Below are 24,039 nucleotides of genomic sequence, written 5' to 3' on the forward strand. Positions count from 1 at the left end.
GGGTAAATGCAATGGGAACCCAGACCCGAGTGAGCAAGCTGGTTCGTGCCAACTGAGCTGAGAATGCAGTGCAAGCTGCAGGCACGGAATCGAGGAACTGGGGCAGCAGCACCAGGCCTACAGAAAAGCTGGTGATTCTGTGGCCGAACGACCTGATACACAAGCATTCGGGGAAGGGCCACAAGAATGTGCTGGCCCCACGTTCAAGAGACTAGACGCAAGGCCTGCTCAAGGCATGGAAAGCTACACAGCAGCACACACTTTAGGACAACGTCATCCTGTATCCAGCCCTGAGCTGTAGAACCGGGACTGAAAAGCAGGGCTTTCACCGCAGAGTTCCGAAGCCATGTTTAAAAATCAGGGAGGCTTCCAGTCCTCGCTGATTCGGAAGGATGCTTCAGCACAGCAGGAGGAGGAGGACACGACAGGGAAAGAAAGCTCTTATTTTGGGGTGGAGAGCTACCAGCAGCCGAGACGCTGGAGGAAAGCTCAGTCTTTGCCCCAGCACCCTCCATCCAAACAGCTGCCCCTCTGAAAAACCCAAGCAGCAGCCGTGGCTCGCTTCTTAGAAGGATGCACTGGCATGGTCACTCCCAGTTTCCCGTCATGCTCCTTCAGACTTGGAGCCAATATACCCATTATACAGAATGTTGCAGCATAATTCTTAACTGTGCCACTTAGCCTATAGACAGAGTTCCTGCTTCTAAATATTCTCCCAGGCCAAACATTTTGCCCCTAAAGGAAACTAGTGCAGCAGAAAAGGGGCTTGCATACCCCCTAGAGTCTTACTTAGAGGCATTTGAGAGGGGCAGGAACTGTTGGCCATAATACAGAAAGCACTGCCAAGCATCTTCAGACTGCCTGGATACTCCATCGCGTGCCCACTCCAACCGTCAGCCAGCATTTCAAGCATCGCAAGTCTTCACTGGGCTGTTCTTGCTGGGGAAACGGCTCTCGCAGGGGGTTTTGGATCGCTTTTTGGACTTCTGCGGCCACTCACCCCACCAGAAAGCCCGTCTCCCGCATTTGCCCATCAGATCGTGACTGCGGACAGACCAGGGACCCCAGCTTCCGAAGCCAGTCTTATAACTCGGGCAGTTCCACACAGAAAGCACTTTGCAATGAGTGCTCTTCTCCGTTTCTTTGGCAGAATTTAAGGCACTCTCATTTATTAATCTGGCACATGATTTCAATTGATTCTTAAAGCATATGCTAGACAGCCCTGCAAATTCCAGTTGCTGAACCAGATCCCGACGGCTCCACACTTTGCATGCAGATCCAAATAAATCATTCATGAAAGGTTAAGCACTAGCTCCAGGGGAAATACACATTGGCTTTTTAGTCCAGCAGTTTAACATGAAAGAAGTTTAAGAAGCATCTGATAGAAATGTTCCTTTTCTTTTCCCCAAAGCACAACAGCATTAACAAAAACAAAGATGAACATCTAACTTAGAGTTGTTTGTTTAAACACAGACTGTTTGAGAAAGAGCTTCATAAACATGAAGAGAGGGCTTTAACCTTTTGGTTAGCGTGTGTGACTAAGTGCCTTTTGAAAGGAAGGAAGGAGGAACAACAGATAGGCTTTCTCAATTCACTGTGCATTCAAACGAGCCTCTAGTTACAAATATGGAAATTCTGCAGCTCTGAATCTATCTGGAGATCCAAAAGACTGCAAACATTTGCAGATCTGCTCCAGACTTTCCTTCCAGGAGAATTGTTGGAAGAAGGCCCTGTGGAAGTATGCCTTCTTGCTTCTTGGGGTAAGTAGGATGGCTAGCTGTTGCGTTTCTCAGGAGGCATTTATAGAAAATATTTCCTCAAAAACACAGGACTGGAGGGATCAGATTCTGCGCTCAAAGAAGAAAAGCCAAAGTGATAAGCTCTGAATGTCCAGTCTCTGCACAAATACCTCCAGTGAAGGAGGGCCCCCTGAACTGGCAAACTGCTCCCATCATTAAGTTGTTCCTCTGTAGTGCCCACCTGTGTACAAGGCACCTGCAAATTAACACACGGGAGCCAACAGAGAGAGGAACAGGCAACGCAGACAGAACTAAGCAGGGGGAGAAACTCTGTTTCTTGAAGCTACGGTACTTTGGCTTTGTGATGTCAAAGCATGGGGACCGGGGCAGGGTGCCAAAGGGTTCCTGGAAAATAGCTGCTCAGCACTGCACAAGGCAGGCTGAAAATGTTAAAGGCCCGTTCAGTTCACCCACATGCTTCTGAAGAGGCGGGCAGGGCCAGCCTTACCACCAGTCCCAGAGGGAACCAGGGCTTCAGGCAGCGAATGCTGGGCCGGCCAGGCGGCCAGCTCCGAAGAGCAGCCGGTGTCGAAATACCATCTGACACTCAGGCTGCTTCCACACGTTCAGATGGGGTGTGGGTCACCATCTCAGCTTTTGATCTGGGTAACCCTGGAGCCAGGAGGACCAGTGTGTTGAACCAGGCAGATGGGATGCGCTTCATGAATAGCATACCAGGCTGCAGTCTAGAATGGCCGCCACTCATTCTTCTACATGTTTTGGAAAGGGGAGGGAAGAGAGAGAGCAGGAATGTCATGTCTTATCCTTCTAGGTTTGCCCCTGATGCTCCTTTCTTTCCTGCAAATGAGTCACCCCACCCTCTTTCCCACACATGTACGCACCTATTCCTTCGGGACTAGAATTTCAGGTATCTGCCCTGTGTGATAACCTGGCAAAGTTAGTTATGGAAAAAACACGGCCGGCAACGAACTATCTGCTTCTGCCTTCCTGCGGTTTTATAGAAGTCTCATCAAGTTGGCCCATTATTTAATTAAGGAAAGAAAAATGTGGTCTCTGCACCCCCTCACCCCCTCCAGGCAAAGAATGTGAGTACATGCGTGTGTACATTCACAAGCACACATGCTCTTTCCTGGCCAGGCTGCCTGAACAGACATCAAGTCTTCCAAAGGAGAGAAATGGGGAATGGAGAGCAATGGGCCAGACAGACAGGGTAAATCTATGCAGCCAAACCAAGCCAGATAAACGAAGAGGGGGGAAACAGTATTGAGAATGACTTGGTTGTGATGGGGTTTAGCAAGGAAATTATCAAAGTGGCCAAAACCAAAAAGGCCTTATCTAGTCCAAGATCACTAGAAGCCTAAAGCTACAGCAGAGAGTTTCTGTAAAGAGCCAGATGCACGCAGCTCCATTTGAACTCCTCCCCAAAACAGCGGCATTGTGTGGCGGGGGGGGGGGGCACATTGCAGTTGAGGTCTGGAGTTTTGGTTTTTGCAAGATTAAAACAAAAAACAAGAACATGAAAGGACAAGTTGTTATTGGAAGCAGAAAAACAAACACCTTCCTTTTCTTCACTGGGTGGGTCTGAAGCGCCATGCCTTGCCCAAGGCAAACCTTCATAATGGCAATCAAAATAAATCAAAGGAGCAAAAAAGAAAACAAAGCCAAAAGCTCTAATTGCAATGGCCTTATGAACAGAAAGCCAGTGCAATAAAGCAGCAGCACCACCCCAATCAAGTCATTCCTGAACTAGATTATACACATCTCTTTGAATCGACAATATGTGCTAAGGACATCCTTTCCAAACAATGACAGAAAAGATGCCAAGCCAGTCTGCCTGATCACAAGATAAGTCTTCACCAGAGTGCTTTTTCCAGCAGTTTTTCCATCCTGGTGTGTGCAAGATGTCTTCGATAACAATGCCAAAGAGATCCAGGGAATGTAAGCCATGATATCTGCAGGACACTAATTTTCAGCCGGGTACACTTTCCTCGTGGTTGACACGCAACTTATCTGCCCCTGCATAGCATCAACAAACCCCCACAATTAAAAAGCTAGCATGCAAGCCGAGCCCCCTTTCCCTGACATGCTAGGGGCAACCTGCAGGGTTTTGTTTGTTCCATAGGGTATGCAGAGGCATTCTGCCAGATGGACCTCCATCTGTGGTGGGAACCAGGACAGGCAAAACTCAGGTTGTTCTACCATCCTCCACTTGATGAGGATGAGATCTTGGAGCACTCCATGCACTGTGGCCTCCACATGGACAGAAAAATACTTGTGCTTAGGCTGTGTTTCATTCAGGGGCCTGAATGCTGAATGAAAACATCAGTAAAGCAAGAGGTGAACCTGGGTTGGCCACCTCTCTTCCTGTCGAGGGACAGGCAAAGCACAAACCAGGTCTGGAACACAACACAAATGCTCTTGTACCCGTAAACCTTAGGAAAAGCTTCAGGCAGAGAAGTGGAAGCCCAGAAAAAAGAAAAAAAGAAAAGGACTCATTCAGAAAAAAGAAGGCTCTTCAGGGAGCAATTGGAAAATTTCTTTTTCCCAGGATTTTTCCATTTCCCCCACATCTCCAGCTGCAAGCCCTTAGAAACTTTCCCCCACTTCAAATGACAGTAGTAAAAGCATCGTGCACAAATTCTACCACACATCCAGCAGGATACTTATTACAGGATGTCACATTCTAGCTGCAGACATTTTAATAAGCCTTTATTTTGACAACAGCCCAAGAAAGCTGGGATGATACTTACTATGCAAGTAATCTGCCAGGTCGCCACCGTTGCAATACTAGGATCAAAGAGAAAGAGAAAGAGTTCACAAGGGAGTCGGTTTCACTGGGCTTTCTCATGTGAAGAAGCAACAAAATTACATTTTGCAGCACTCTGCAAACAAGTGGGAAAAACAGATTCCCCGCTTATTTCCTGTCTAAACAATCCAAGCCTTAAATTGCAAGACCTCGACTATTTACAAACAACAGAGGGTAACAATTTTTATAAAGGTTTCTCTTCTGATGCGCAGGAGTGGAGGGAAGGGGAAGAGCTGCCATTTAAGCTGCAGTCCCTCTCGGTGCTCTCCAGACCATTTGGATGGCAGCTCCCATCATCTCCTGACAGGCTGGCCAGGGATGATGGGCACTGTAGTCCAACTCCTCCAAAGGGCACCAAGTCAAGGATCGCTGAAGGACTTCAACCCTGGGTTCCTCTGCCAGACAGGGATTTTTCTCAGCCCTACTTGGGGATGCTAAGGAACAAGCCAGGTCGCCTCTGTGTGGGAGCCAGTGCACTGCAGCAGTTTGGCTTCTTTCTATCGCAGCTCCTTCCCGCTCGCCACAAGATGAAGGTTTTACGGCTGCAAGGTCGATGACCCAAAGCACACGCAAGCACTTCTGCTTCCTTCGGCCGAGCCTGTGCCGCAGGAGCCTGTCCCTGCAGCAAAAGGGGCAGCTTTGTATTCCGGTGAGGCTTCAATGCCTCTGAGCCAGAGCCTCGCCCACAGGGGCAAAATTGCCCCCAGGGCCCCACTCCTTCCTCTGATCCTCCGGGGCTCTCTCAGCTCGGGTGTCCTTCTTTCTCCCACCCCATTCTACAAGGTTGCGCTGTTCCCCCCAAGACTTGACAACTGGCAGCAAGAGGACTAGCCGCGGCCCTGCGCCTTTCGCCCCATCCATCCCTGGAACGCAGCCCTCCAACACGGGCCCCAAAGAGGTTCAGCACCCCTGCCTTCAACACATGCCAATCAAGCTGCAGTTGCTGTCTTTCTGGCCTCACGGGGTACCTGGTCTTTACCTAACAGGATACCCTTCACATATGTCCCTCTGAGCTTCACTTTTTCAGGGGTGGAGGAGTGACCTAAAATCCCAGGAGCAGGAAAAATAGCAAGGCTGGGGTCCTCCCAAGCCCACCTCTCCTGCAAAGCTATTCCTGCCTCCGGATCCAGCAGGGAGCAGCCGAGCCAGTGCCCCCTTCTCCACTTGCCCACCAGGGGAGCAAGACCCCTGAGACCAGCCTTCCAAACCAAAGCCGAATGATTCACTTTCAAGGCCAGGCCAGCAGGAAGACAGTAACCCAAGCTACACCCCTGCAGCTTGCTACTGCCCTTCAAGAAGCTTCTCCTTATGGGTGGGTTTCTGCTTTCCAGAGCATCACTCAAACGCACTGTTTGCTTTGCACTGCACCATTTTCCATATTAATGCCTGAGGTGTGCTTGGCTCCTTGCGAAGTACCTTTCCCAACAACGGGGACAGAGCCACAAGATCAACCAGGTGGCATTTCCTGGAATTCGCTTAGTTGAAGCTGATTTCAAATATTCCATTCTCTCCCTCTCCCTCTCCCTCTCCACCCAGATGAGTCTTGACCTTCTTGCAGTGGTTAGAGCAACCTTCCCAATGGGCCTGGTTATGCTGGCTAAGAAAGACAGCTGTTGCAGCCCAATGTATCTTGTGGACGCCAGCGTGGGAAAGGCTAGGTTAGATCTTCAGCCCAGGAAAGGAAGGAAAAATTTTCAGATCCCCACACCGTCACGCTGCTTGCTAAGGGACCGTGAGAACAGCTGCCATCTCTGCTGTGCAGGGTTGTTGTGAGAATACAATTCTGGGTTGGAGAATGTCATAGAAGCTCCTGGAGGGAAGGGCCACAGTGAAATGCAACGGAGAAGACGTACTTCAGTATCCCAGACCATCTTCAAAACATCACTCACCTCCATAACCAAGTAAACAGAGTTGGCCATTTCCTAAGAAGAAAAACGAAAGGCAGTTATTAACAGAGGAGTTTTGATTCTAAACAAGGGGGAACTAAAACACTGCTGCCTAACTGAAAAGGAGTTGCCGGGGGGGAGAAGATAATAGTTATGTTTTGATATCAAACCTTCAATTCTACCCTCCTATCTCATAATGGAACTTTCCTGGATGGGGGTGGGGGGGGGCACATAAACTTAGCTATCCCTGGCTCATACGGATAACTGGTCAGAGCCACAAAGGGGGAGATTAAATTGTTAAAGGCTTAGAAGACAAGAATATGACGCTCGTTCCAAAGTCTTAAGAGTTTACTGGGTGATTTAATTCTACATGTCTTCCTTCCAGAGAGCTGAGCTGTGTCTGCGTTTCTCTGGGGGATTCCTTGCTGTACGTAACAAAGATATTAAAAGGCTTAACTGTTTCTAGGTTAATGTAGCCCTTGGAGATCTCGTAAACGGCACTTCCAGTAAAAATAACACATACACTGGAGATACTAAAGGCAGCAGGGCTGCGAGCGGGGGGGAAATGTAACGGATTAAAAATAGGAGAAAAAAAAGATGCAGTATTGGTGGGGGTGCTATTTCAAGGCTGCGGAAAGGGAGACGAAACAATTAGAATGTATAAATACCAATCTATAAAGGATACTATTACTACTACTCCTCTTCTCCTCCTCCTCCTCCTCCTCCTCCTCCTCCTCCTCACAGGGTTGTTATTGTGGGGATAAGACTGAGAACAGGAGGAGGATTATGCAAGCCGCTTTGAGATTGTAAGAAAAAAGCAGGATATTAATCTAATAAATAAATACCAACAGCCTTAAAGAGGGTAGGTGTGGGAAGCAAAGCAAACAGGTATGAATTCCACCCAGACTCCCGTATCTGAGTTGGGACTGCTAACACACAGTTGCAGGATCGAAGAGTAAGGGGCACATGAAAAGTAAGGCTGTACCAGAAAGACCTGCAAGAAACTGGAAGGCTGCTCATTGCAGGACAGGGCCTTCCACATACCGCATTGTGTCCAACAAACCAGCAGCTTTGCTGTCCACATGGAGCTGAAGTTCTTTGCAAGCCTGGAAGTCTACAGCTTCGCACAGACTGGCACAAAACTGAACTGGAACACTGCCGGTTTTATGGCTCCATATATCTCTGGATAGCCAAGGCCTAGCACTGAAGTCACTGTGCCATAAAGATTACAACGCAATGTTGTTTTATCGACAGTTAAAGACAATGAGATCTTGGGTAGGGAAGAGGACAAGCGAAACGGCCCTCCATCACCCTCTTCTTCCTGCAGCCGTGGACCAAACTGCTGTAACATCACGGAACGTTCACAAACATTCCGGTTTCTCAGGGGGAAGGGCTAGTGATGGAAAGTCACCGCCGCATGAACAGCAGTGGCCTGTGGTAGGAGAGGGAATCCGTCTGGTGGGTGGCGTGCAGGGAATCGCAAACAAAGGCCCTACGTGCAAAAAGATGGATGGGGTCAAAGAAACCCGGATTACACGCAAAGATTAAAAAATAACCTGCCAAGCATTGGGTGCACAGAATTAAATAAGATTTTCTCTTCCCCTCCAAGATTTAGGGATATGGAGGAGAGGGAGAGGGAGAGAAACAGGAAGACAAGTTAAACACCAGAACACATGGTTTGCTGGCCAACCTGATGCTTGGAGTTAGGAGGGGTGTTAAGAATCTGCCAAAGGTCATCTGAGCTTATCTGCAGGTGTTTTTTCTCCCAGGGCCTGGCTTTCCCAGAACCGATTTCTCGCACAACTCAAAACTTCAAGAAAAGATTACACATTCAGACAAACTACAATAGCAACCACCCACAGTGACCTGGTTCACATGTAACAGCAACCCAGAATGCGGGTTGATGACGGGTGGTTGTTGAATTATCATTACGTTCAGTGTGGGAGGTCAATGTTGTCGAAATATCATTCTCTGAACCGAGCCAAGCTAACAAACTAACATGAACAAGTCAGAGTTCACAATCCAACAACTAACCATGGATTCTCTTCTTGTTTGTGGTTAACAACCTGTACTTAAACAATAGTTCAGGGAGTACATATGATGGTAACATATATCCAAATCCATACACCAGGTTGTTGTTGTTTGTGAATCCAGTTCAGGTGTCTCCCCTATGGCTTTATGCCACTCAAAAGATGCTGTGTTTACACCCACATTCACAGGACTCTCGCAAAACTACAATTCCCACCATTCTTTGGGAGACATCTACCACAATCAAGCCAACATAAAGCAAAGGCACATTCAGAATGCAGGTACACCTGAACTGTTAAACAGCAGAGATGGCTCAGCTGATGCACAGCTTTCCCCCTGCTAAAAACACTGAAGAAGCCAAGAAATACAATTCTGCAGGGGGACAGAGAAAGAGCAAAATTCCCAGAGTCTCTCACAGCATGGAATTTAATTGAAACAGCTCTTTGGATCAACAGCTTGTCAGCATGCACGAAAACGGTGCTCCTCCACCTCCTCCACCCCGCTGGCAAGCTGCAGCTCTTACTGTTGTTGTACTTATCAAGGCAATATGAATATGAAAAACCGGGTCTCTGTTGTTAAGCTACAAAGCCTGCCCTGATATTTCAAATGAGCCTTTGTTGAACTGATAGGTCTCATTTGGCTCACCTTCAAAAGAAAAACATACCAGGTGCAGTTTTGTTAAGCACAATGACCTGGTTTGTATGTAACAACAAGCCAAGGGTTTGTTTAACCCCTGTGTTGCTGGGGGCCCAGGCAGTTCTGCTTCTCCAAACCGCCCAGGATCACCTCATTCCTGGGCTGTTTGTCATTATGTGCAAACCCAGCACCCTGGATTGTTGACCAAGATTGTGCCCAAGACTGTGCATCAATGTCATAGGATGGTCCATGGGCCATCCTATTTACCCAGTCCCACGAGACCAAGGGAGAGGCCAGTGCAGCTGGGACCAAAGCATTTAGCACTGGCAAGAGGCATTCCTTGGCGTCTATGCGGGGTTTCCATGCAAATGAAGCCGCTCAACAAACTCTGAGTTGACCTACTGAACCAGAACCCTGAAAGTGATCGAGCAGCCCTACAGCCATCGTCTAAACCCACAGCTGGCATTTACTGGAACTTTACATTTAAAAATCCATTGAAAAGGACTGGGGATCTTTCGACAGGTAATGCCATAAAGGCGTTACAATCGTTCTCACAGCTATGGTTGAATTCGATCCATGCAGAACTCAGGATCCTAACCGACGGGGGACTTCTCTGAGCTTCCCTGCCTGTCCAAGCCTACATCAAGCCATTGCGGCCCCTCCAAAACAGAACAGACAAACAACCCAAGGTCAAGCCACACACCCGCTCCTGCCTGTGAAAACTAGCTGGCTAGTCGCCTGGAGGCAATTCTCACCATAGGTGAGTGGCTGTTTACAAGCAGAGTCTATTGACAAGTCTGATGAACAAGAGCTAATGATGCCATTCTTAACAGCAAGAAAAGTGAGTTTGAATTACAAAGGCCAGACTGGGACTTACTTCTATTCAGGAGTGCCCAGGTTCTTTGTCCATCTAAACCAGTAACATATTTTCTGGCTAGCAAAGGCCTGAGGCAGGGAAGGGTCTTTCCCAAACAGGGAACAGGACCATGGGAAATGCCAGGGACCCAGCCTAGAAAACACCTGTACTTGCCAAGTGCAAAGCTTCAACTTCAGCCAGATTCTTGGTCCAACTTGGTTTTTTTTTTTCCTACACTGCACAATTTTATTTCGGTATTGATTAGATTTCTGTACCACCCAATAGCTGAAGTTCTCAGGGTGGATCCCAATTAAGATAAAGCACAACAGAAAATACACCAGAAAGGTTCAGCAATTACTGCATAAACTGGAGGTAAAGATGAAAGCAAAGCAGCAGCAGCACAAAGTACAACAGTTTTAAAAAAATAAACTGGGAAACAGGAAGGTCTGTATCTAAGCACAGAAAGAGCATACCCGGCAAGCCTCTCTGGAAAGCCAATTCCACAACTGGGGTGCCACAACCAAAAAGGCCCTTCTCTTAGTAGCCACCCACCTCACTTCCTTTGGCAGGATCCGCCAGAGAAAAGCTATGGAGGGCTATCTTAGGGGCCAGGAAGGTGCACATGGGAGGAGAAGATCGTTCAGATCTCCTGGCTGGAAAGCCCTTTGATACGTTGAAAGCTAATAACCAGCACTCTGAAGAGGGACCAGGAATGGACTGAAAAAGTCTGGGCATAAAAGGACCATATTGGCCTGTCCCTGTTAATCTCACCAACCTACTTTGGACCAGCTGGAGGTTCTGGGCCATTTTCAAAGGCAGCATCATGTATATAATGCATGGCAGTAATACAGACAAGAGTAGGAACCACTGTAGGCAGACGCTCTCTCTCCCAAAAAGGATGCAGTCTGCAGAAGCTGATAAAAGCTGCTGGGTGCTTCCATTTCCTGTCTGGGCCACATTTCCTCTCCTGGCTAGCCATAACACAAAGATCGTTGCCATCCTGGCTCCTGGCACCTCCTGCAGACACTGAGCCGCCCAAAAATGCACCCGAACCAGATGGGTGCTTTTCCCACGCCCATAAGCACACCTCCAGGATGGCCCGGGGCCAGCTGCTGCCTGATGGAGCTCCCGCAAAACAAAGCCGACATGGGCCAGCTATGCTGGCGCATGGCTCAAAGAGGCCCCCAGCCAAGGGACACAAGGACTGGTCCCTTACGGAGCGAGGCGACGGCACAGGGCTGGACATCCAGTCAGGAGATCCCTGGTTTGAATCCCACCTGTGCCAGAAACATGCCGAGCTTATGCAGCTTCTGTTTCCCATCTGCAAGACTGGGGGCCCACAACCTCTTCATCCTAATTCATTTCACAGGGCTGCATACGGACTGCAAGTAAATCAGCCTTCTCCAACCTCATGGGCGTGCCCTCCAGCGGTATTAGGCTGGGGTGGAGAAGGTCTTTCACCCCAGTGTGAATTTCAGAGGCACTTTCGGGAGGACGGACCCGGTCCCAGCGGTGACCCAGTGGGTCCAAGGCAAAAGCCCTGGGGCTTCCCGAAACGGCAGCACATGGTAGCTTAAACCTCTTACTGATAGCAAGGCAGGCTTGGCAGTCCAACCTCCTTGGAAGGAGGGGCAGGAACCATGCAGAAGCCATGAAACAAAATAATCAGAGGAGTGGGAGAAAGAGGGTGGCCCTGCGGAATGCCCCAGAGATCCAGACCAGAACCCCAGACCGGGGTCCCACACCCCTGCTGGAGGAACTGCCAGCTCTAACAATACAACAATACAGAGCGAAACGGAACATCTTCTCTGATTTGCTACAAGGCAGTTTCCGACACCATAGTTCCTCCTGCTCACCCCCAGCCCCTGCCCAACCGAATCTGGCTAAAGCTCGGCTCCGCAACACTGCGGGCACGTCCTCCACCAAGATGCCATCCCATTGCCACCAGAGAAGACCAGGGTGCATTTATGAAGGTCCTGCTAACCAAATCCCCAAAGGCTTTCTATTCAAGCATCCCTCACTAGCTAAGACCAAGCGCTATTTAACATCTTGAGCGCTCCGATGACCTAATTCTACCCGCTGTCCTGATGCCAACTCGCCTGCTGCCCTGGCTAGAAAGCCAAAAACAAAAACATCCAAATGTTCCCAGACGCGCAGTGCTTGCTTTTGCTCCCCTTTCATTCGCCGCCATTGCTTTGCGGAAGCCAGCATTTGTTCAGAAATCAGCTGGAAATGCAAACAAACTGCTCCAGCTATTTTTAAAAGCATAGATGGTTCTATTAAAAGCTAACACACACACAAACCACAGAGAGGAATATTCAGGCTTCCGGGGAGTGGGGGGAAAGGTTCTTTGCACAATCATAGTAATGCCTGAAGGTTAAGAGTGATCTTGCAAGAGGCAAAGAAAGAAAAAAGTTATTTTTAGAACAGTGTTGGCATGACCTTGCTGTTGAGCAAGACAGACATTAACCTTGCAAAACATGCCGCATTCCATAGATTAGAAGCTTTACATCTAAAGCGATCACCAAGGCACAATATATACCACACAGAAAGGAATCAAATGGCCTGAGTTTTTACAGAAAACCAAGTGCTTCATTGGAATTCCTTAGCTCTCTCTCTTAACATCGTTAATGTTTATGTAATTTGCTTAGAGGGATTTGGTCAAGGCCAGAAAGAGTGGGCAGGAGCTGGAGAGAGAAAGGACAACAGTGGGACACCAACATCCTATATGGGGCTGATCCAAAGAAAGCCAGGATATTTCCCTTCTCCTGCTTTCAGGAGCTTCCCAGGCACTGCCTGCCATCGCTGGACGGCTCAGAGGGAGTGTCAAAACAACCCTTTGCCCAAGTGAGGCTTTTCCAGGGCAGCTTCCAAATGCGGTTTGGCAAATCCTGATCTGCCACCAGGCAAGCAGAGTGCTAGGCTGGATGGAGCACCGGATGGAGCCCACATGCTTTTCCTCGGGTCCTTAAGTCCAGTGATGTTCTGGAAAGCCTTTCGTATCCTTGGAAACCCTTCACACAATGAAGAATACTAGAAAATCAGGGTTCTGCCTGAAGAGGCATCAGACTGCACCCTAAATAACGTTCTCCGTAGCACACGAGAGCGACGCCACAACTAGCAGCACGTCGCATGCACCAGGGGCCAGCTCTGGCCACGCAATGGCCCATCATGGCTTGATTAGGCTTTGAGATGCTGGCTGCCATTATGAAATATTCAATCCGTGAATGGGGATTGTTGGGTTGCATGAGCCCAGATGCCCAGATTGAGCATTAGGTGACCCTGGCGTAACTCACAGCCTATTGCAGGGTTCAGCCAGACTTGCTTAGCTCCCCAGTGGAAACACAGAAACAGTGAGTCAGAAGGGGTCTCCTGGGCCATCTAGTCTGACCCCCGGCTCTAACCGGCTCCGCTCACGACATGCCCACCATGTGCATGTCCAGCCTATCCTTGAACACCCTCATGGATGGGGCCTCAACCACCTCCCGGGGAAGCCCATTCCATACCCCTGAGGTCCTAACTGTCAGGAAGTCCTTCCTGGCATCTAAACTGAACCTTGGTTCCCTGAGCTTGGCTCTGTTGGAGTGCGTCCTGCCTTCCTCTACAGGGAAAAACAGGTCTCTACCCAGGCATTGATTCAATTTTTGCATTGCAAGCCCTAGCAAAGTTATCACCCCTAACCTGTCCCTTCAGGTGCTCTTATTGCAATTTCCATCACCCAAAACCACCATGGTTGTTGGCTGGTGATGATAGGAGTTGTAGTCTAGAACATCGAAAGCATCTCTAGCTGGGGAAAGTAGATGCATCCATTTGGTCTCTATGGGAACAGCAACTGAGCAGAATCATCATCCCCATACGTGAGAATACACACTGTATTCTTCACCCTGCTCTTCACCTTTCTCCTTTAGTCCCAGCTTCATTCGCTGGGCCTGAAACCTTATTGCATGGAAGAAACCCCACCCCACCCCACCGCTCATGGAGCAAGCGAGCAAGCTGGCCAACTACGGGCAGACGATCTGCAAACACGTCTCATCTGACCCATAAAATAATGGATATTTTCATAATGGAAACAGTGACAGAGCCCAGAGAACAAACAGCCGTGTGAACAACACGGACGGAGTAACCGGAGAGTCACCACTGCATTCAAAAACGGAAACCACACGCTGGTTTCCAGTTACCCTTGGGAAATTTCTCTGAATTCCGAGCAGCACTGCCACTGGTTTTGGAAGGCAGCTTCAGAGCCTAGTACACGGCCGACAACACCAGCCCTTTTCCGATGCGCCGTCAGGTGACAAGAACGAAATCTGAGGCTGACCAATCACAGCATTGAGTAAGACCACGGTCACCATTTTTCCAAGGAAAAGAAACAAGACACTCCCTCCAAAATCCCACCTCCCAGAGCAATTTAAATTTAATCCTAAATTATAGCTGACATTCAAATCTTTTTCAGTCTCCAGGAATTTCTTTCGCAATTGATTTTCAATTTGCTAAGCTACTTAAAAGGGAAGAAACCAGTGTGGTCCCAGAGCACAGGCCTGGGACTCAGGTGATCTGGGTTCGAGTCCCCACTCAGCCAGGGAGCCAACTGGTGACTTTGGGCCAGTCACAGACTCAGCCTACCTCATAGGGTTGTCGTTGTGGGGATCAGATGGAGAGCAGGAAGAGGAGGAGAATGATGTAAGCCACCTTGAGTTCATTGTATTAAAAAGCAGGATATAAATCTAATAAAATCAGTACATAAATAAGAAGAATAACAGATGAGACGACAGAATGAAAGGTCTGCTTCAGATCACTGGAGGGAAGGAAGATCAGACTTTGAAAATCCATTCATTTCTTGCATGTGATGGCATTCACACACTTTTCCTCAAAAGGTGGTGCTTCTGTAGCCCACCTTTACAACAGCCCTGTAGGGTAGGCAGACAGAATTGGAACCAGGCCTTCCCCACTCCCAGTCTGACACTTTAGCCATTCATTACACCAGACTCCCACCCTCCCTGTGTGTGTGTGTGTGTGTGTGTGAGAGAGAGAGAGAGAGAGAGAGAGGGGGGGGGAACCACATCTCCCTGCAAAAAGAAAATGAGCTCACAGGGAACAGGCTAGTAAAAGAAAGGTGCCTGAAGACTGGGTTAGGGTTAGGGTTCCACTCTGAAGACTGGAAAAACTGGAGTGAGGGCAACAAACCAGGACAAAGGAAAGGATTCCACAGTTAGTTTGGTTATCTGCAAAACAATTCATGGCTAGATAAACAAATTGCAAACCACAAACCACAGCTTCCCATTATGTGCAAATGCCACCTACGGTTACTCAGGTTCTCCTTTTTAAAAATATCTTCTTTTTTTGTTTTAAAGAAAAATTAGATTGATTTCTGGCTGATAGGAGGAAGCTGTATTGTACAGAAAGGAAAATTGAGACAGCTTCTGAATGCTTACGACATCAAGACAGTGTTGAAAAGCAGGACAGTGTAGCAAGCCCTCTTCCCAGCAGATATTTTAACATCTGCTTTCTGTCACCAGGGACTGAACAGATACAAAATCAGGGTGTGATCTCCCAGCAGGATTCTCACAGCCAATTCGGAAATGGTTTTGGGATGGCTCACTGGTTGCATACCATGAAGCAGAACAGAGCAGCCCGCTAGATCTCTGTGAGGCCTTCTGCCCCACCAGCCTGCACTACGATCTCTGGTGCTTCTGATCCCCCTGGATTCACTGGTTTTGGACCATGCCTGCATCACCTCCTGATGCCCACCCCGAATCTTTCTCCCCGAGGTTGCATCCTCAAATCAGATGCCCTCCTCTCCCTGTTCATGCATTCTTATTTTCAAACGGGGTGACCTTAAAGAGAGGGTTCCTGAAGGATGGAGAGGCAGCGAATTCAGAGCATACGCAAGCTAGCATGCAAATACATGGTTTCTCTTTTCATGGCCCTTGAACCCCAGATCTTGCACTGCCTTCGCCATTATGGCTGCGATCCTAGGCAAGCTTAGACCCCAAAATTTCCCAGCACTCCAGCATTTCTCAGCCAACACTTCACAGTTGACACTGACAAAGGCTGTGGGGAGCTTTGTTGCTCTGTCAGGAGGAGAGAAATGAATCCAGAAAGTAACTGCCAGGCAAGACTTTTCTCAGGACCAACCAAAATATCGCAAAAGTCTGAAGCAAGCTTGCAAACTGCTCGTGAGATCAGCAATATTTTGGTTGATCCTCCGAAAGGTACTTGCCTCTTGTGGTTTTTGGCACAGCGAGATCCGCATCGAAGGGATGGGATTTGGGAGTCTCTCTGCTAACAGCCTTCATCAGGAACAGGAACAGGAACAGTCTCTCAAAAGCTCTTGAAACAGATGTACTTATATATTATTGAATAGTGCTAATGGGCCAGCATACTGCAAAGAGAGAGAAAGAGAGAGAGAGAGCGAGAGAGAGAGCGAGAGAGAGAGCGAGAGAGAGTGAGAGAGAGCGAGAGAGAGCGAGAGAGAGCGAGAGAGAGAGAAACAAAAGAAGAAAGAGAACTAGCAAGATTGTCCCTTGATGACAGATGAGGCTGGGGTGGGTATTTTTAGAACTCAGTCTGGCTTCTTGTTCTAAATAGGCTTTGTGGGACAAAACTGTATTTCTCCGGGGTAAAAGGGGGCTAGTTTGGGATGGGAAGACAGATACTTTACAGAGGCTAGGCCACCAAGTTGGACACAAAACAGTGTATAGTGCAGAAGCACAAGATTTAGGGTCCACTCTCGCTTGTGGGGGGTTCCCTAGCGAGCCACACGCCCTTTCCCCCCAACCACCCATTTGGTGGGTTCTTGTTTCTTAAGCAGAGTCCCCCCACCCTGCATCTTAATGCTTCATTACTGGCATTAGCAAGACCTCGACGCTACAAGCGGCTGGCATTTTGGCTCCCCGCCTTTTGACTCTGGCTCTTCCCCCACTGGCACGGGGGCTCCTCCAGAACGGAATTTGGCCCTCGTTCTGAAAGGGGTTTGGCACCTCCACTCTCAGTCTGGCTGAGCCGACAGAGTCTCCTGCGGAAGGTCAGCCCTTTATAGAAGTCACTCGTCCCACAGGTGCCCAATTCTTCACACAGCCTTCCCACGGAGTTGCCCGCCAGATGGGCCTGAAGCCATCCCTGCAGCTGGGAGTGGAGGAAGCTCAAGCCCAACCCACCTGGAGGGCACCGAGATGGCGGAAGGCCATCCTAAGAGTAGGGCCCCGTGGTCATTTTGACCCTGAGGGCTGCATCTGGCAGGGGCACAGATGCAGGGCGACTGGTCTGGGGCAGCTGGAGAGGCAGGGCCCAGATCGAAACGAGCGCTTCCCACACCACAATTGCTGGGAAAACAAAAAATCCAGGATGCTTCAGAGGCGCTAAGAAACGGGTGGTGTTGCACAAGCCAGGCAGAAATCATTACCCAAAAGAAGAGCAAACATGCCACGTTTGTTGCTTTTGTGCCTCGTTTCGGAAACTGTTTGTTTTGCTGAGCAAGCCCTATTTCTATAGGACTCCAGGCGGGGTGTTGGTCAATCTTAACAATTGGCTAAAATGCCCTTGAAGAAGCAATATGCTTGCCCTGCCTTGTTTGGATTTTATTTTAAAAACACACAAAGACACCTCCCCTCCATTTCAGAAATAGATGCAAGCAAGCACTCGGGCAGCTGTCTGTGGCATCATGTCCTCTGCCCTCGCGCAGTCTTTGCCAATCATTTCCTTGGGGACATGACGAGAAAAGTTACAAAAAGCATTGGCAACCAAGGCGAGGAAGACCCGCCAGCGGGAGGGGCAGAGAGAGGAGGAAGAGGACAGCAAGCATAGTATCAGCCACAGCAGCAAACTTCCCAGCCTCCAGAGGGGTATTCACGTTCACCTGCACCGGCAGAAAACCACTCGGGATCTTGCAACACCTTAAGCAGCAAAGCAATCGATCTGCTTATCCTCCTTATTTAAAGAAACTGTCCATCAGCCACGGACTTCCTCCATGAACATCAGGAGCTTGTCTTACACCGAATCAGCCCCTTGGGCTGCCTAGCCCATGGCCACCAAGACAATGTGCTGGCATGCGACCAGGGACTTTCTACAAGCAAAGGGAAACTCAACAGATCCAGGGATCTCTTTCTGCCACGAAGTGGCTTCGTACGGTGGAAGAAAGCCAGGAGTCTTTCCAAGAAGTCCCTGCATTAGAGCAGAGGGTCTGTGACTAAAGGAAGTGGGGAGAGAGGACGAAGCAGGGAAGGAGAGCTGTTGGGATTCAGACATGGGGAGTGGCAGCATCTGGGTGCAAGGACACAGGTCAAGTGGGGCTTCAAACCAATCCCTCCCCTACAGGCAGAATGAGAAACTCTCGGGCAAAGCTTGGTGCAGGCCCTCCTTCACCCCCGGGTCAAATTCCAATTCAGAAGAGTTTTTGGACAGGCCAAAGACAGAATCAGAAGGGACAGAAAGGCCACGGCAAAGAAACCTGGGAAAGCAGCAAGCAGGCAGTGCTCAGCGATGGGATGGAGTCCGGGGAAGCAGGGCGGGCATGGGCATGGGGTGGGGGGTGCCTTGGAGAGCCAGGTTCGGCACCCCAGGTGGGCCAGACCTGGCCTTCAGGCTGGAGATCCTACAATCCCAGGCTTGGACTGGCAACTAGCTCGTATTTCACGTCAGTGCCAAGGTCCACACACAGGGAGGGGCCTGGAATTGTGGGCACCCCCCTGGGTGCATGAGGCACAGAATCCCTAGCTGGAAAACCCTTGCCTCCCTCGGAGACGACCACTCCCAGGCCGCCTGCACAAGGCCACGAACAGCCGGAGAAGCCATCTGGCGTGTCCCGTAAGGTGGACGCACGCAGCCAAATACCTTCATCTGAATCCCGGACCCAGTGACCCACTGAGCCCTCCGGCAAACCCTGGCAGAGGAAGGCGCTCCAAGGAACTGGCATTTCATTCGGGGAATCCCTCGAAATGGCCTGCCCTTGTGAGGGAGGGCAGGAGTGTCTCAGCACTGCCCAGGGCACATCACGACGGCAGACCGGAGCCCAGAACCTGTTTGCATGTCAAAGCGCCCAGGATCCTTCTGTCCCCAAACCAATTATTCAGCCAGACAGGCAGGGACGACTCAGCCTGCAGCGGTTTCCTATGCTCCTGCTCTTGACTGGGCAGATTAGAAGTGCTGTCGCACCCAAACAGAAGGCCGTCCTTGGAAAACACACGGAGTTGGAAGCAGCGCAGGAGCTGGGTCACCCTGACCATTCCAGCCTGGAGCACACCCTGCTCCTCCAAGCCACGCTGCCGTTCCAGAGAGGCAAGACAGACGGAAGCCTCAGCAAGCCCTCCGGAGGGAGCTTCTGGCTTGGGTGGGGGCTCCCCAGAGGCAGGCTGGCCGCCCTGGAGCAGGCTCGGCCAGGATCCGGCCGGCAGCCTCATGAGCGGAGGGTTGCGAAGAGGTCCTCCTGGGAGCAGCTCTCTGTGCCAGGGCCAGGGGCCCTGAGCCTCTCCAAGGGGCTGGCCCTCCACTGGGCCTCGCCTGTCCTCCCAGGAACACAGAGGCCTTAAGGCCCCCCGCAGCACACCAGGACGGTGGCCGAGGCCGGTCCCCGACCAGAGTGGGCTTCCCAGGGGATCAAGCCAGCTGGGCTGCAAGGGGCACTCGGCCACCTTCACTCTCCTGCACCAACAGGACCCCAGAAGTGCTGCAAGTCACACCAGGGACTGTGAGGTCCAGCTCTGCACATGCTGCTTCTCAGACTTTGGGCAGGACCGTGTGTCCACACCACGCAATATGGGGATGGGCCCCCCCACAGAGCAGAATGCAATGGCCCCAGGGAAGAGGAGAGTGGGGCTAAGGAAGGGATGGCGGGGACCACTGGCAGCGGGGGGTGGCTAACTGGGAGAGCACCTCCTTCGCCTGCAGACGGTCCCGGGAGCGGCTTCCAGCATCCCCAGGGAGGGCGCAGGGGACGCCCGAACTGCACGGACCGAGGTCTACAGCCGTTCTCGTCGCTGCTGCTGGCTGCTCTGCACCCCCAAGGCCCTTGATCCTCAGGTGCCAACTCAGGCCTGGCTCCTGCAAAGTGCAGCCTGTGCCCTCAAGCTCCCACGGTTAGGTTCTCTGCTGGAGGCGGCTGGCAACCATGTCCTCATACTAGACCAAGACAAACCGCAGTGCTCTCCATGCCCCAAACACACCCCGTCGTTTTCAGCAACACCCACAACAGGAGGCGTGAGCAAACCCCAGTGCACTGTTGCGCGTGGGTAGCAGGCTGCATTCCCGTCGTGGGTTCAAGCGGCAGCAACTAGCTCCTCGCGCCGTTAAGTTAACATGATGTGGAAAGAGAGCAAGCCTCAAGTCATTCAAAATAGTTTTAGTCCCAGAAGTAGCCCGGTGCATTTCATCCCTGAACCAGCTGCACCATGTCTTGGAGACCTCTTTCCAGAGACATCTGCAGGCAATTTTTAAAGCATCTTAACCGCTCAACACCACCTGAAATATATGGTACAGGGCCAAAATGCACTGAACAACTTTGTGGAATAAAGCTATTTCCCTTCATATCCTGAGTCTTTGGACCAGATCAGACAAGAGGCCACAGTGGAGTCCCTCCCTTGCCTCCACACAGGCTGGCGCACACAACCATCTGCCCAACTGGCTGCATGCCGCTTCTCAATCCCAGCAAGGTGCACGGCAGGGGAGGCCTCAAAGTCCCTCCTGACCCCACCATGCTTCTTCCCCAGCCCCGATGGTGCACTGGCAGGTTCTGCCTCTCCACGGGGATGTTCTTCAGGTCTGTCCGACCACTAACTAAGCTAATGGGCTTCAGCTCTTCTCTATCAAGAGTACCACCTTAGGAGCATCCACCTGAGCCAGACTGGGTCTTCTGGGCAGCGGCAGCAGCTAAGGTGTTTCCAGTGGGATGCTGCAGGTGTCAGGACTCCAAAGCGAGCGGAAACACAGCAGTACCTTAGCCAGGCTCTGCCCAAGGCAAGGAGAAGGTCCTCGTCCCAGGAAATTCTACGCCACGCAAGAAAGATGCAGCCGTGCGGACGGGACTGACTTGGGTGTGGAAGGCTATCGTTACGACATTACTCAGTGCCCAAATGCAAGCGCTAGATTGAATTCTTGTCCAATTCAAATGCTACATTTTAAAAAGCAATTCCTGGTACAACTATCACTTTTGCAAAGTGAGCGGGGAAAACACTGCAGAGGGAAAGAAACATTTGGGGATCACGGTGTCACTGCTGCTGTCTGGCAACATGCACCAAAGATTTTAAAAGTTCATCAACGTTTAGCAGATCCACTGCTGTGCCTATCCTAGAACTCTGTTTTTCAACAATGACAAGGAGAAACAAGCTGACAACTGTGTTTTCTGTTGCAGCACCAAGAAAAGACAAACTAACAAAGGGATACTATATCCAAGAACAGTCATTCGAAGATGTATTCATGACTGCAAAAGAAGATGCACCACATTTCTGGGAGGGGGGAGTGCCTGAAAAATATGCCCATCTGCTTTTTTTAAAAAGGGTGGGAGGGGGGCTTAAACTGCGCAACACCAATTCGCTTCCTGATTCTTTGACCCAGCCTAACCTCCCCCACTGCAACATCCAGCCCTTATTTTGCGGGGCATGCCGGGAAGGCAAGTCCTCATGCCGAAGCAAAGCAAAGAAAAACTGAGTGTTGGAAACTACAGTTCCCAGAAGGCACTGCGTGCAGCCTGCACTGAACATACTGAGGAATTGAGTTGCACCCAGTGATGCAAAGTCCTGGCTCAGCCAATCCCAGAAGATAGCTGGAATGTCAACAAACAAGGAGACTGCGTGACACCAGACAGGACAACAAACCTCAGATGAGGGGTGGAGAGGCGGAACTGTTCGAGGCTGGTAATCCCAAGAGGAGGAGGGGGCTGCACCGTGGAAACGAGCCCTGTGATCTAATTCAAAATAGGATTTGATTCTGGGCGCAGAGTGGAGGCGAGCACCTTGATCTGCCCCATTCTAGCCATGATATTGTCATGCAAACCACAACGGGCCAAAGAGTCCCTTTAATAGCAAAGAAACATTTTTCAGACACATTGCTTTAATAGGGAAATCTGGCTGGAGCGTCCAGATATTTTTTTCTAGAAATCAAAGGAATTATTTCAGGAACAAGGAAAGCACAAAGGAGAAAACAGTGCATGTTTAAAGGTGCACTGAGAGAAGGACCCACAAGGACAGACAGATTTAAACCAGTCCACTTAAGCAGCAGAGCAAAGCACAGGCTGAAGGGATCCAGTGCTTGCCAGATTCTTCTAATCCACATTTGGATATAAATGCAAAGTGAAACACACGTACAGTATAACTGCATACCTAAAACAAGAGTGTAAAAGCGAAGGGCTGCCCTAAGAAAGCAAGAAGGGCTGCCACGGATCAGACTAAAGGCAAGACTTGTCCTGTTTTCTGTTCCCACAGTGACAAACCAGATGCCCTCAAAGCCAGATGCAATCACAACACACAACCTTGTATTGCACATGCCTACTGGCATGCACTCAATTTCATCACCTTCACTCACCCCCACATTTTACAACAGCATTCAAACTGCTCCATCTGGCCTACAAACAGCTCTCCAGGTGTTTTGAACTTCAACTCCCAGAAGCCCCTGCTAGCATGGCCACAGATCAGGAAGGCAAATCTGTTTTCTGCCCAGTCCAAGTAGAACAGCCCTTTCCACATTGGCCTTCCAGCTCTGGTGGACCACAACTCTCATTTTCTCCAGCCACTGGCCAAGTAAGCTGGGGAACATGGAAACTGGAGCCCAACACATCCAGAGCATACCAGGTTGGGAAAGGCAGGCCGGCACCAACACAGATTCTACACAGATCAGTGTGGGTGAAGCTTCAGAAAGCGTGCAAACTATTCCTGAAATACACACTCTCTCCAGACCACTCCCTTGGCCATCTAAGCATCCCATGTCTTGCTCTCATCCTCTTCCCAGTAATTCTTTTTATGTAAGTGTAAAGCAATACCTGGAAGTCATACAAGGCAACTATGTTTTCATGTTTCAGTTCCTAGGAGGAGAGAGAGAGAGATTTATAACCAATTGGCTTAAGTTGACATGTTGCAACAGAGAAATAATGTGCGGGTTTTGTTTCGGGGCTGTGGTCATCTTTACCTTCAGTATCTTGATTTCTTTCCCCAAGAGAGTCTGGGATTTTGCCAAGTTTTTCTTGTTAATGCATTTTATTGCAACTTCCACATCAGGTTTCTGAAAGTTAAAAATGTAGATGCAGAGTTTTAAGAGAGCAGGGCAAAGCCGCATTTTATTTAATAGACCAACATGCAAAACTGTTTTAAAAAACTCCAAATTCTGGAATCACAAGAGAGCTGGTTGGAAAACACTGGTTCACTGTCCCAGTCCATGCCAAGGACATGTTTGGACTTGCCTTTCACTCAAATTAGCATTTGCCACCACCAAGAGGAAAGGACTACTTTCTCTGAACCTTTCTGCTCTCCATTAACCTTTCACTGAAGCACAGAATGGATCCAAACTTATTTCCAGTTTTATGGGTGATTCCTCCCTGCTTAAAACCCACAAATGGCTGAGTTTCTTTTATTTAAATCACAAGCGGTGAAAAAGGCATCCTAGAACAATGCAAGGCCACTTGGGAGACATGAGCTAATCTGAAAAGATAAGAAGCCAGACATGCCAATACAGCTCTTCTTATATTAAGGGGAGGTCGAGCACAACTTCCTTGTAAAGCAGTCCAGAAAACGCTGCAAACTAATGACAACAGAAAGCAGAATACCCAGCAGCACTCCACTGCATTGCCCTGCTGGGAGCAGAGGAGCTGCTCCTCCAGCCATTTGCTGGGTAAGCTCACCTGCGTGGGATGTTCGGTCACCCTTGGTGACCAAGCAAGTGCTTAGATAAACAGCTGCAGCACAACCCAGAATATTTAGTTCTTCCAGTGCTGCAGTGCTTTTTACCAGCTTGTGGCCGCTTTGAATGTTACCAAGCACCACGATAAGGCCGGTTCCTTCTCCAAAGTCCCTACTTCTCTGCAGCCGATTACAGATACTTGCATCAGCCCAAGGCAGATGCAATCTCCAAAAAGTTACTTTGAAAAGAGGA

At 49.7% G+C, this 24,039-nt stretch overlaps 1 protein-coding gene across 10 annotated transcripts in view; it reads right to left on the bottom strand.

The window, feature by feature from the left end:
* Positions 1-24,039, bottom strand: part of ULK1 (unc-51 like autophagy activating kinase 1) — an 85,560-nt gene that overhangs the window by 59,773 nt on the left and 1,748 nt on the right. For all 10 annotated transcript variants that reach the window (XM_044440876.1, XM_044440873.1, XM_044440872.1 and 7 more), the window contains 4 exons: positions 23,080-23,172; positions 22,934-22,975; positions 6,456-6,488; positions 4,511-4,547 (listed from right to left, as the gene is read on the bottom strand). In XM_044440876.1, coding sequence (XP_044296811.1) covers positions 4,511-4,547; positions 6,456-6,488; positions 22,934-22,975; positions 23,080-23,172 — 205 coding nt within the window. The remainder of the gene's footprint in view (positions 1-4,510; positions 4,548-6,455; positions 6,489-22,933; positions 22,976-23,079; positions 23,173-24,039) is intronic.

This window comes from Varanus komodoensis, unplaced genomic scaffold, assembly GCF_004798865.1.
Source record: "Varanus komodoensis strain SLA01 unplaced genomic scaffold, ASM479886v1 scaffold38, whole genome shotgun sequence".
Taxonomy (NCBI): domain Eukaryota; kingdom Metazoa; phylum Chordata; class Lepidosauria; order Squamata; family Varanidae; genus Varanus; species Varanus komodoensis.